This window comes from Pseudorasbora parva, chromosome 19 (assembly GCF_024679245.1).
Source record: "Pseudorasbora parva isolate DD20220531a chromosome 19, ASM2467924v1, whole genome shotgun sequence".
NCBI classification, from domain to species: Eukaryota; Metazoa; Chordata; class Actinopteri; order Cypriniformes; family Gobionidae; genus Pseudorasbora; species Pseudorasbora parva.
This window is the reverse complement of record NC_090190.1, coordinates 19,208,325-19,221,169: the sequence shown is the minus strand read 5'-3', so window position 1 is coordinate 19,221,169 and position 12,845 is coordinate 19,208,325. Positions and strand designations below refer to the sequence as shown.

General features: G+C 39.1%; 1 protein-coding gene across 2 annotated transcripts in view; it reads left to right on the top strand.

The window, feature by feature from the left end:
* Positions 1–12,368, top strand: part of rnf19a (ring finger protein 19A, RBR E3 ubiquitin protein ligase) — a 62,786-nt gene extending 50,418 nt beyond the window's left edge. The window contains exons 5-11 of one of the 2 annotated variants that reach the window (XM_067424871.1): positions 599–761; positions 4,394–4,508; positions 5,235–5,396; positions 7,808–8,021; positions 8,919–9,062; positions 9,185–9,785; positions 11,335–12,368. In XM_067424871.1, coding sequence (XP_067280972.1) covers positions 599–761; positions 4,394–4,508; positions 5,235–5,396; positions 7,808–8,021; positions 8,919–9,062; positions 9,185–9,785; positions 11,335–11,415 — 1,480 coding nt within the window. In that variant the 3' untranslated portion in view covers positions 11,416–12,368. Of the gene's footprint in view, positions 1–598; positions 762–4,393; positions 4,509–5,234; positions 5,397–7,807; positions 8,022–8,918; positions 9,063–9,184 lie in introns of both variants that reach the window. The other variant, XM_067424870.1, reaches the window with a different exon arrangement.
* The last annotated feature ends 477 nt before the right edge of the window (positions 12,369–12,845 follow it).

Below are 12,845 nucleotides of genomic sequence, written 5' to 3'. Positions count from 1 at the left end.
GACTATAGCAACAGCGGCGTGAGTGACTGCAGCCGAAATACACCGTCAAGCTGTCAAGCAGTCTGATTATTATCATCGTTATCAAGCCTGTAAAACACAAGCATGGGCAAGTTCACGTGCACATTTGCGTCCTTTTGGGCAAATGTAAATTGCAGTAGGCATATATCTGATTGCTCATATAGGATGCTTTTGACTGAGTTTATTAATTCTCTAGCAAAGCTCTGCGGGGTGGTGTATTCACAGTTTCAGCTGAAATACAATGCCCGATATCATTGACTGGGTTATTTGAGACTGTTATTTCGGGGGGTTTTTTCAAAGACATTTATGCATCATAATCTAGCTGTTTTTTTTTATAGTCATATGTTCATATTTGCATAAACATCATGTTTTTGTCTGCATAAATTTTCATAACAGTCTTAAAATTGTTTCGTATCTCCATGACGGAGACACCCCACCTCGCCCCCCACACCAGCCCCGCCCACGGTTAATTGATTACTCGTTTTTGAGACCTATCGATGATCGAAATGAAAATTAAACAAAAATGCCCATCCCTACTAAGGTTACATTTCTAGGTTTAATTTCTCTCTTTCTGACACAGTCCTTCAGGATGCACGTTCTGGGGTAAGAAGCCCTGGAGCAGGAAGAAGAAAATCCTGTGGCAGTTGGGGACACTTGTGGGCGCTCCGGTTGGCATTGCACTGATTGCTGGCATTGCCATACCAGCTATGATTATTGGGATACCCGTGTATGTGGGTAGAAAGGTGGGTGGCTAATCCAAATACTCTTTGAATGTTGAGAATGAAAAGTGAGGTTTAATTCAGCTGTACCCAATTCCGATTTGTTTTTCAAACCTCCAGACAGTCTAGTCATATTTGGTGAATCTACATTGGTTGCCATAGTAATAAGTGTCAGCATGGTGCCAAGAATCTTTCCTCTACAACAACAGAGTAGCTGTCATTGTGGAATAAGAGGACTGAGAACTGAAAATTCTCTCAGTTTACTCCATCATGACAATCCTGCAGGGTACTAATCTCGAGAGGACTTTTTTAAAATAAAAAGATTAATCATAATAATGTAATAAATATTGCCAGTGTACATGGATAAAATATTAAAATTGATAAAATACAAAAATACTGTTTAATAACATAATTATATGAAACTGCTGTAAAAATACAGTAATCTTAATTTCTTTATTATTATTTTTTAAAATTTAAACCATAAGCTTTTGAGTTATTTTTGTATAGATGCTTTTAATTAAAGCATGCCTTTTGCAGTTTGATAATCGTGCAAAGCCATGTTGTGATATAGGGGTGTAACAGTACACTTATTCATACCGTTTCGGTACAGGGCTTCCAGTACGGTGCACATTTTATCATGAATTTCAAACGATAAATGCCGTTTGGAAGCTCTTTAACGTGACTGATATAGGCGTGTCAATTCAAGCAGCGGCCTGAAATAACGGGGATCATTTCTTCCTAAAGAATAAACGTGAATTAATGTCTTAAAGCATGTTGAGGATACATTGCAGCTTACTGAAACGTATCATATGTTAGTGTTTCAACGGTGGAAAGATGTCAATAAAAAAAGCTTGTAAACAATGTCGTGTAGCATTACATTTACCTCAGACAGTCAGTGTCCACAGCTGTTAGTTCACTAGAGAGATGAACTGAATTAGCTAAATATTAGAATATATATATATTTCATTTGCATTTCATTTGAGGGAGTCGCCTGTCAATTGCGTCATATCTGCGTTACCCTCGGTTTCGGCTTTTATTTGGCAGGAGCGCTTTACTCTTAGCAGTGTGAACAAGTGAACGCACGGAGTAAAGTCATAACATCGTTTTAAACACACTTAAATGTATCTAATATGATAAACAGAGCTACATTACCTCAAAATCATAACCGGAAGAGCGGATCTGTGCAGGCGCCCGGCGAATGAGTCCCGCCCCGTCATAATAAAAGTCCCGGTATTCGCGAGGCGGGTATTTGTTTAACAATCGCTCCAGCGGCTGTGCTCAGGTCCATAACACTCGGTCCTGCTCTGCTTTAGACTACAGTAACGTTAATAACCGCATGCACGCGAGAACGTGATTTCTGCCCGAGTCCTATTTTCCACCGGCTGTGATGAGAAGACCGCATGTCCCAAGATGCTGCGCTCACACTTTGCGTCATCAAACTACGCATTTGTTTTGCATAGGCGCCCTCCAGTGGACAAAAGCTGCATAGTGCACCTTTAATGTAGTAGAAATGTGAAATTATTGTTCTAGACTGAGAAAAGTCAGAAAATGTATTTTTGTCTCATGGGGATGAAAGACTACAATACCCAGAATGCTTCGCTGCCCTGTGCCATTCCCAAAGCCACCAACTTGATTACTGTGACTGAGTTGAAGACACTACAATTAAAAACTGAACGTGTCTGTTCAATATAATGAGTGAGTCACCACATGAGTATCACAGCACTGAGCACTAACTGCAGGAGTGAGACAAATTAGCTGATGAGCTCTCATGATGAGAGCTGAGGTAATCGCGGCTACACTCGCGGCATACATTCACAACACGAGTTCAGTCTGGCGCGTTTCACTTCATGCCTTTGCAAGCTTAACTTTCATAGAAATTAATTTGAGAAGTTAAGACTTCCATTGCTCACCATAGCTCCGTTTAAATGAGTGCCTGTAGCTGCCATCTGAGCTCTGAGTGTGATCTCCATCCCCCATGCGCGGGTTCAAAACATGTGGAAATGGCTCCCTCTGCTGGCTGTAGTCTTTAGCCTTTGGCCAAACATTTCTCCTAAATATCGTCAATTTGCGTCATAGGAGGAATTTTTCCAGAAATAAAATGCATAAATCTCTTGTCTCAGGGGGATATGAGGGGGGAAAGCACAATCATTTGAATATACTCCAGGGTTTCTACTGATACAAAGCCATATGCTAATCGCTGAAGTAACCCTTTAAACTGTTAGTATGTCTTGATTCTTTTTATGTTCATGTTTAAATACACGTCATGAAAAGGACAGACACTGTATATAAATGATTATATTTCAACAACGAATTTGGAAAAAAAACATGAATTTTATAATTAGATTTAGAAGTTAATGCCTTTTGTTAAGTTTAAATGTTTGCATACAATGTTATTTGAGTGTTGATTATTACATCTAAATATAAATAGCAACTGAATTTAGGCTAATAGTTTGGGCTCTGTTGTTAACCTTTAATATCGTAGTAATGTGTAATTAAGGGCTCCCTATATAGTTTACAGCATTATCTTTAAAAAACGGTTATAATTGAATTAATTTAAGGATGGAAAAATGTTTCAGTAAACAAAACACTGTTTAATAAAAATAAATAAAAAGCAATTTTGTAAAACTGCTCTACCGAACTGTAACGCCATGGTACGTACCGACTTGTCAGTTTTGTGTGCCGTTACACCTTTATTGTAATATCAAATTTATTTCTGTATAATCTGCAACCTTCTTTAAATCTGATCTGACCCTTCAAAATGTCCACTATCTAGTTTTAAAATGAGTTTAAAAATCATATTTCTTTGCCTGTGTAAAATGCCAGCATATTTTTTCAATAAACCTTTCATGAATTCTATTCTGTTTCGATAATAATGGACAATCTAATATAATTAATCATTTAGTAAACCAGTACAGTTCCTGCATTATCAACCTTCATTTTGAATGTCAACTAATTGGCACATGGCATGGGTTAAATTGAGGAAAATGTACGTCGGTTTTTTCTTCTTCATTTGACTGCATTTCCTATGACAGCTCCTTTTGTGAACCAGTTTCTCCAAATTCCTTTGTCATGACTACAAGATAATAAAGGGCCTTCATTTTATCTGACTAGAAAAACACTGTTGCTTATTATTAACCCTGTTAGACTAGTGCCAGCGTGTTGAAATCATTTTGGCAAGAGCTGTTCTTACATCTGTATTAATAGATTTGAGATTTATGCCAAATAACAGTCATGTAGTATAATTTGTGCACTACATTTAGGATTTGGTTTCATGTTCAAGTTAATATGCAGCCCTGTCTCTGAACCAGATGAACCCACTGCAAACTGGGTCACTTTTTACAATGATTAATAGCTCTTCAGATATGTGCTGTTCAATCTGAATTTCATTATGATGGGATTTCCATAAGGGTCTGTTTATCTGACCTGAATTCTAACTAAGCTGTGCATTGTGAAATATGATGACCTACATGTCTTATCACACACTTATCCACCTTGTTTGTTCTTCAAGAGACTCTTGTTAGATCATCAAGTTGGAAATTATGCTAGCGTTATGAGTAACCAAAGTGTAATTTAATTGAGAATATTGAATGTGCATGAGCATTGTGATAACAGACAGATTTGTTTATTCACTAATTCTTTGAATCCATCTTCTTCAGATTCATAATCGTTATGAGGGAAAGGACATCTCCAAGCACAAGAGGAACCTTGTCATAGCCGGCGGGGTTACATTGTCAGTAATCGTGTCTCCAGTGGTTGCCGCTGTCACTGTCGGTAAGCAGACTCATCTTCTTTTTTCTTTTTCTCTTTCTGCCTAATTAGTCACTTTGATTTGAATTACAGTAGTTTGCTTTTGTGCCGTTACAAATAAAGAACTTTGTTTGTTCTGAATCCATAACCCCAAGTATTAAATGGCTATAAAGAATTTAGCCCTACCTTCTTAACATAAAGACTTTAAATGTAAAATATCCTGTTGACCTTTGTCATAATTTAAAATGTAACCAACACTGAAGTCATTGTAATATTTGGGTGTTTTTGAGGTGTTAATTGCCTATATTTAACTGTTTATAGCTGCCTTTGCACTGCACAGCCAAAGCCTAAAATTAAGATTGACTACAAATGTAATACTAAAGGCCTTTTTAAGCCAAGAACAAGAATTTGATGAGTAAAGTTTCTGATTGTTGATTAGCCGGAAAAAAATGTGTAGAAATGTTTGGCAATTATATTGTTCCTCTGTTTTGTTATTGTTATATAGGCCTTCCTTATTCTTATAGATTTAGAAGATTATTCAACGTTTATAGTTATTGTCTTTGGAGAGAACACTAACACTTAGAGTTAGACACTTAGTTACTTTGAGAGGCCCGTAACACTTTTCTTTTGCTACCTTGCCCTGGTATTTCCTCCATGAAACGCAAATTTAATTGGTAATTTATCTGGTTTAAATGTGGCTGTACTACTTGTGTAGTAATATTCTTACCATCATTTTTTGTGTCTGCATAGGGATAGGAGTGCCCATCATGTTGGCATATGTCTATGGTGTGGTGCCCATCTCTCTGTGCCGCAGCGGTGGTTGTGGCGTGTCTGCAGGGAATGGAAAAGGTGTGCGCATCGAGTTTGATGATGAGAACGACATGAACGTGGGCACCGGAGCTGCTGTGACTGGTGAGTGAACCTCACTGAAGGCAAAAACACGGCTGTTCACTTGTTCACTGTTCCTTGGTAATGGGGTGCTGTGAAGCCAAACATAGGTTAAAAGCCTTCAGAATCTGTCATTCTCTCATTCACAGTCTCTGTCTTGGTTGTCTCTCCCCCAGGAATTTGTCTTTCACATTTCACGCTTTCTCTCTTCCTTGCTCAGGCTTAATGCAAATATGTGAATTGTGTTCTAGTTTAAAGTGCTCCTCCTGGAGTGTGCAAGAATGTGTGCGATTTACCGGGTAAAGCGGGTCCCACTAGAATTGTTGAAGGTGGGTCATATCTAGAGACCTTGAGTTTATACTTTTCCAGACACAACTACTGATACTCAAGGATCAAGTTGTTGTGTTTTTTTTAAATCTCAAACACCAAATACTTTCAGTGATGCTCAGGTAACACTAGGAAAAATTAGCTTTTGTCTTGATGTGCGGTGTAAGCTAGAATCAGGTTTCTCAAATTTCCATTTAAAATTTTCCGTTTTAATTTTAATAATTAAATGGATGTTCAGTTTCTACAGTTCAATAATTTAAGATTTAAATGATAATTGTTCTCATGTATTTTTTTTTAATTCTGTGTTGTCTGTTTTAATTTGTGTTGAATGATTTAATAAAAGTTATTATCAAACCCTGGTTACTTTAGCACATTTAAATCAGCACTAGGTAACTTTTCAACCTTCATAATATATTTTCAAGACTCTTGTGATGATACATCGACTTACAATAGGTTGAATGACACGTCTGCCATAGCTTGATGGGGTCTGTATTGTTTTTTTAAATCGTACTTTTTAAACTTCGGGTTTCGGGTAGTAACCCGAGAACAAAAAGAACTACAAAATTCGACTGCTTTACGGCATATACGTCACTTCCACCAACACCCACACTTCCTGAAATTTGGACGTGCGAGCCCAACTTTGTTCGTCGGATAATATAGTCATGTCCGAAGCAGCACAGACAAATAAGAAAGAAAAGGTTTTGTTGGAGGAAAGCAATAAGAGGAAACTAAAAAGTGATGTGATTAAAGGCAGGACGAGGATCAACACTGGACCAGCGTTTGCTCGTTGGCGTGAACTGAAGGAGGCGTGCCCGACCGATGCTGTCATGCTTGTTATGGTGATTACCTACCACTCAAACATTGAATTGAAGTATCATATAGATTCTGTAAAACGGTAACCAATAGACTACTATAATGATGCTGGCTTTTAAACGTGAGCATCACGATTATTTGGCCGTTTGAAAAAAATAAAACCCATGAAATTATATTCATATGACATGCTGAAACATATGCCACTGACTGTACCTGGGATGAAGACATTTCACACACGACGCCAGAAGAACACCTGCATGTGAACTCCTCCTGCAGTGTTCAGGGTAACTGTTAGTGCTGCACCAACCCGCTTTTATGAAATTATTTGGCCCGCCCCGCACCACTGTATATATTTTTACAACCCGACGCGCACCCGTGACCATTAAATAGACATACGGGGTCCGCGGGTTATGAGGCAACCCGCGCATCACTAGTTCAGGGCTATCAGGGTTGTCATGTCAACAAATGCACGCGCGATGGCATCCCCTGTTGTTGGATGACAAAGCTTACGACAGTAGTTGAGGACATTATTTTTTCCCAACTGTAGGGGGACCCCGAGAGCAAGTTCCCCAGTGCTGCTTTAAAAGAGCGTTTCCTCACAAAAAGAGCAACATGGGTGTGACACTGTCTTTTTCAAGATGTCATTCCACAATCAAATAATGAATAAAACTTTTACCTTTCACAAGATTAATTAAATTGCTAATCAAAACTGCTTCAAAAGAAATGTGAACAGTTTTTATATTTGGCAAACAAAGTTTTATGCTTTAAATTAAAACCATACATACATTTTATGACTCATATTCCATAAAACTATTATTATTACTTTAAGTATGTTCTATTGTATAATATTAATATATTTGTCATAGTTTCACTTTTATTTTGGCAAGTTGTATTGAAGAACTGAGTTTGTGCATTTCTGATGATAGTTTTATCACATGAAATAAAGTGACTGGAAATATAGCTTGTGTTCATGTCCTCACTACTGCAGTCACTGAAAAAACATGAGCTTAAGTTTGTATGTAGTAGACCTGCATTCAAAGAGACATTGCGCTTCACTATTCTCAGATGCTAGTCCATTTCGTGATTTGATTAGTGGTACAGCCCGGCATTTGCTTTATTCCTCCCAACGTTTGCTAAATTCTGTTCTGGATCTTAATAATCTGTCTGTTTTACACATGACGGAAATAATCAGGTTCTCAAAAAAAAGTTTCATGCATTATGGGAACAAATAAAATCAGCAGAATAGCTCCAGAGTTTTTCTTAACAGCTGTGATGTCCCCCTTGTACCTCAACAGACACCACTTCAGTAGCAGAGACCAGGCATAACCCCAGCATCGGTGAGGGCAGTGTAGGCGGTCTGACTGGCAGTCTGAGTGCCAGTGGGAGCCACATGGAGCGTATTGGAGCAATGAGAGACAACCTGAGTGAGAACGCAAGCACTATGGCACTTGCTGGGGCCAGTATCACTGGCAGCTTGTCAGGAAGTGCCATGGTCAACTGCTTTAACAGGTCAGCGATGCCTTATTTTACAGAAACAAATTACCTTAAAGGGGCATGTCAAAGTGCAAAGTGAACTAAAATTCAAAAGACTATTTACGCATACTCCCTGCAAGGATGTGAGTACATTTTGAAGCTTTAACTGTAACTGTTTAAACGGGACTACAGAGGTTCTCTGGAACATTAAACATCTTCATGCTAAACACTTATTCTCATCTACTCGCTTGTCTGGTTTCACAGCCTTATTGTGTTTATAATCAGGCCCTTGCAAACTATGTTCATGGAAAATGTATCTTAAACAAGACGGAAGCTCACTGATGGACACATATGTAGTTTATAGCCTACGTTTAGCTGTTTACTACTGCTTTAGGCTTTTTGTGAAGATTATCATGATGAACAAAATGTATAATAATTATACCGTTTAGTTGGTCACAGAGCCTATTATCTGCAGTAATCCAAAAGCCAATGGAAAAATGCTAATTTATGCTGAACATTAAGGTTGGTGTGAATGGGCCTTAAAGGGTTAGTTACCTTAAACGGTTATGAATCAGCATATCAATTCAGGATTCGGATCGCCAATGTCACATGATTTTGCCATTTTAACACGCGATCCAAATCATGAATCAATACGCTGATTCATAACGGTTTGAAACTTTGTTTTGAAATCAGCCCATCACTTTTTTTGCGCACAAACTATTCTCGTCGCTTCATAAAATTATTGTAGAGCCACTGTAGTGAGATGGGGTTTGTAATGAAGTCTAGTGCTTTTTATGGGTCTTAAGAGAGGAGACGACATTGGTGTCAATGACGGCCAGTCTGGACATTATAGTACATTATAATAAGAAATCAACGACAGAATTTTCATTTTTGGGTGAACTAACCCTTTAAATTGCTGTTTGTTTATTTCAGGTTGGAGGTTCAAGCTGATGTTCAAAAGGAGCGTTGCAGTCTGAGTGGGGAGTCTGGTACCGTCAGTCTGGGGACAATCAGTGACAACGCTAGTACCAAAGCAATGGCTGGATCCATTCTCAATGCATACTTGCCTCTGGACAGGTCTGTATTTTATAACTGACAAGCACTGAGACGGCTCAACAAATCTGTTTGTGTAATGATGTAACATCAGGGCCTTTAGTAAGTTGAGCTGTACTTAATAGTTTTCTGTTGTTGTGGAGCAGAGATGGGAACAGTATGGAGGTGCAGGTGGATGTGGAATCTAAGCGAGGGAAGCTCAGGCACCACAGCGGCAGCAGCAGTATGGACGACGGCAGCAGTGGAGGGCACGGGGTCAGCGTTTGCCCCTCTGGTTGTCCGCACGAGGGCAAGTGCGTTACTTCTCGCTGGGCCAAGGAGCCATCCTCCACCTCGTCCTCTTCATCCGGGAAGAAGAGTAAAGGAAAGCTGCGCAAAAAGAGCGGCGACACCAAGATCAACGAGACGCGGGAAGACATGGATGCCCAGCTGCTAGAGCGCCGCAGCACCAATTCAAGCGAGTTGGACTCACCTTCTCTGAGCGGCAGCCTGCCATCTGTGGCTGACTCGCACTCCAGCCACTTCTCAGAGTTCAGCTGCTCTGATCTGGACGCCTGCAGACTCCCTTGCTACGAGTCTCACATCCGACATCCCAACACAGGTGGAGCGGTCAGCCCTCTTCCTGAGGTCGAGAACGACCGGCTGGAAAACTGTCCTGCCTCTGGGACCCTACCACAAGCTGCAGTAGCCCCTCTGACCCCTGATGGGGCAGCAGAACGTCCCCTGTGCTACATTGCAGAGGAGAATGTGAGTTTAATCTGTGCGACTGGCGCGGGCCAGAGCTCCCCTAAAGAACACAATAACAACCTTCCTCAGCCAGCTAGTCCTGTGCGCAACACCTGCATTCAAACAGAGATATAACCTGACTGGTTGAGTTGACCCAAATGCTTTTACCGCTAACCTTGTCACCCAATTGATTACCAAGGATTGCACACTGAATTTAAAGATTTTAAAGCTTAACATCCCGGTTGGATGATAATTTGAATGTTGGAGATGGAATGCCACTATTTACACTAGTTAAGGGCAGGATGTGCCACAAGGTTTCACAAAATTCTCTGTGACCAAAGGTTACCGCTTGATTGACAGGTTGCGTAAAGGCCTGTTAGTCTGTGCATAGAGTTGGACTAAAGCTCAGATAAGATTCGGAAAAGCAGTGGATGAATGTAGGGCGGCAAGGGATGCTTAGATTCGGATGGTGATGTAGCTGTCAATCACACATGCCTCTATTTCAGTGTTCAGGGTCGCTGTGATGAATAACTTCCCCAGTGAGGAACGAGTGCGTGGATGAATCGTGAAAAAAATCATAAATTTTGATGAATCTGCAAATAGTGTCCAGCTCATTATTCATCCCAAAATCAAAATCATTCCTTTCATACATGAAATGAAGCCTCTGTTCAGGACAAGTTAGTATTATGACAATTTCATGGTAACTAAAGGCATAGTCTGCCTAAAAATTGAAATTGTCCTGATTTACTCACGCTCATGTTGCTCTTAACCAACATGACTTTCTTTTTGCTGCACAACACCAGATATTTTGAAGAATGTTGGTAATGGAAAAGGTTTTGGTTCCCATTGACCAGTGTATTTTTTTGTTGTTGTCTATATAAGGGGAACCGAAACTTAATACCTTCATTCTTCAAAATATCTTTTGAATACCACAGAAGAGTGAGTAAATGGTGGCAATTATACGTTTTGGGTGGACTAGCACATTTCTTCCTGTATTGTGGTTCTTCCTCTTTTGAAATGTTGCTGATGTTGTTTTTTTTTTGTAATTCCCAATTATTCTTATTACTATAATACAGTATTTTTCTGTTTAACTGCAAAACAGTTATTTAAATCTGCATAAAGGCAGTACAATAAACACTACCGTGATTTAAATGTATTCCATGTTTTCCATTACAGTAATAAGAACGGGATTTTCAAATTGGCTTCATTTTCTTTAAATATAATTTCTTACTCTGTCGATTTTGGGATGAAATATGACCATGGCTTGTTCTTGACGGATTCCACATGATTGACCCGTGTATTCAGGCATCTTCATCACACATATACACACATATACTCTCAGTTACCCAGCATATAGCTTTAGTTGAAGGAATCTGCATCTATTCAAAGGCACCAAGGAAGTCAGGGGAGGGGGGGAAAGACTGGTGCTCTTTTTGAGACGTTCATACAAGATGAGCCCATGAGGGACCAGGCAATAGTAGATTTCCCTTGTTACAGCAATGATTCTTGTACATGATTGATTGTGTTTTTAATTTCTTGGGTTTTTTTTTTTTTCATTTCTCTCATCTAGTGTCACTGCTTATTTTCCATTTTGGGGAAAAGATGTTCAAGCCCTGTGCAGGGTGCTGCTTCTGAGTTGAAAAGCCAGTGAGAAGCTGAATGAAGCTGTGTTGCGCCCCCTGCTGGTAGGATGGGACCCTTGACCAAACCCATTTATGGGGGGAAGCAAGTCGGGCATGTAAAAAAATTTAAAAAAAGAGAGAGAGAGAGAGAGAGAGAGAGGGGGAAGTTGTCCTTGCAAAGCCAAGTCCACTAATAATACTCAATAGAACAACTGTTATGGATGCAAAGGGTTTGTATTTATGATTCAAACAAAGAAATATCAAACTACTTGCATTGCAAAGGCTATGATGGTAATCACATTTAGATTTTCAACCGATTAAGTGATTTAAATGTTTTCTTTTTGAATCTGTATTGACTCATGGTGCCTTTTGGATCATCGGAAAAACTATGTTTGTTCCTCCGGTTTGTGTCTTATGAATTCAGATGTATTGGATGAGGCTGAATTGAATGTTAGCTAGGCGGCGTGGCATCGTTTCCGATCGTCCCTGTGTTAAACAGTCGACCGCCTACCAAAGACAGCACTCAGGCTCACCGACGACGACTCGTCACCCCTGTGACCCCTGCACACTTCAACGCACTCACAGTTTCCGGACGCCTCCTCGGACTCGAGGCTCTGACCCGTGTGTTTGCACTGTTCATCCTAGTCCCGTCTGCGTGTACAGCCGTGCCATGAACGCACGAGTCTAGTTCAAGAGTTGATTTCTGTTCGTCTTTCTCGCTGCCGTTCTGGTGCTGCTCAGTGAATCTCTCGGGACTGATCCAATGCCACAAGCTGCTTTGTTTTTGTTTTTTGTTCCTTCTATTTCTTTAGTGTTTTTTTTTCTTATGTTTTGAGCCTTCCTGCCCATATCTGTACGAATATTACTTCAGAGGCTAGGGCCGATTGATTTCTAACTTGTTCAGAACAGCTTGATATTTGTATATTTGCTTTATAATATGCGTGTAAATGCATATATAAATGAAAATAAAAACATGAATCCAGATGTGTTCTGTGTTAACTTTAATATTGAGATGCATGATGTAATTTTATAATGTGTGTGGATGAATGGATAGAATTACTGGTGAATGGGGTATAAAGTATCATAATTTGAGTAAAAGGCTAAAACTAAATAAATATTCATTTGATTAATATTATAATCTGGGTTGCATTTTTGCTCTACAGGCCGCAGCTCTCAAGTGACGACAACAAAACTTTAGTTCACTTTTTGATGTCACAAATTTGATTAATGACCTTATTTCAAAATATACAATTATTTTAAAATATAAAATAATCTTAAATATGTATTTTAATAAAAATAAAAGATTGTCACAAGGCTAAGATTAATAAATTATTTAGATTATTTTGTGATGGCTATTGCAAATGTTAACATATAAAACCTCAAATATAATGTTACTGAAAATGTTTAATGTATAATTAAATTTACATTACTGTTAAAGTTTGTGGTAATTTTTTTTAAA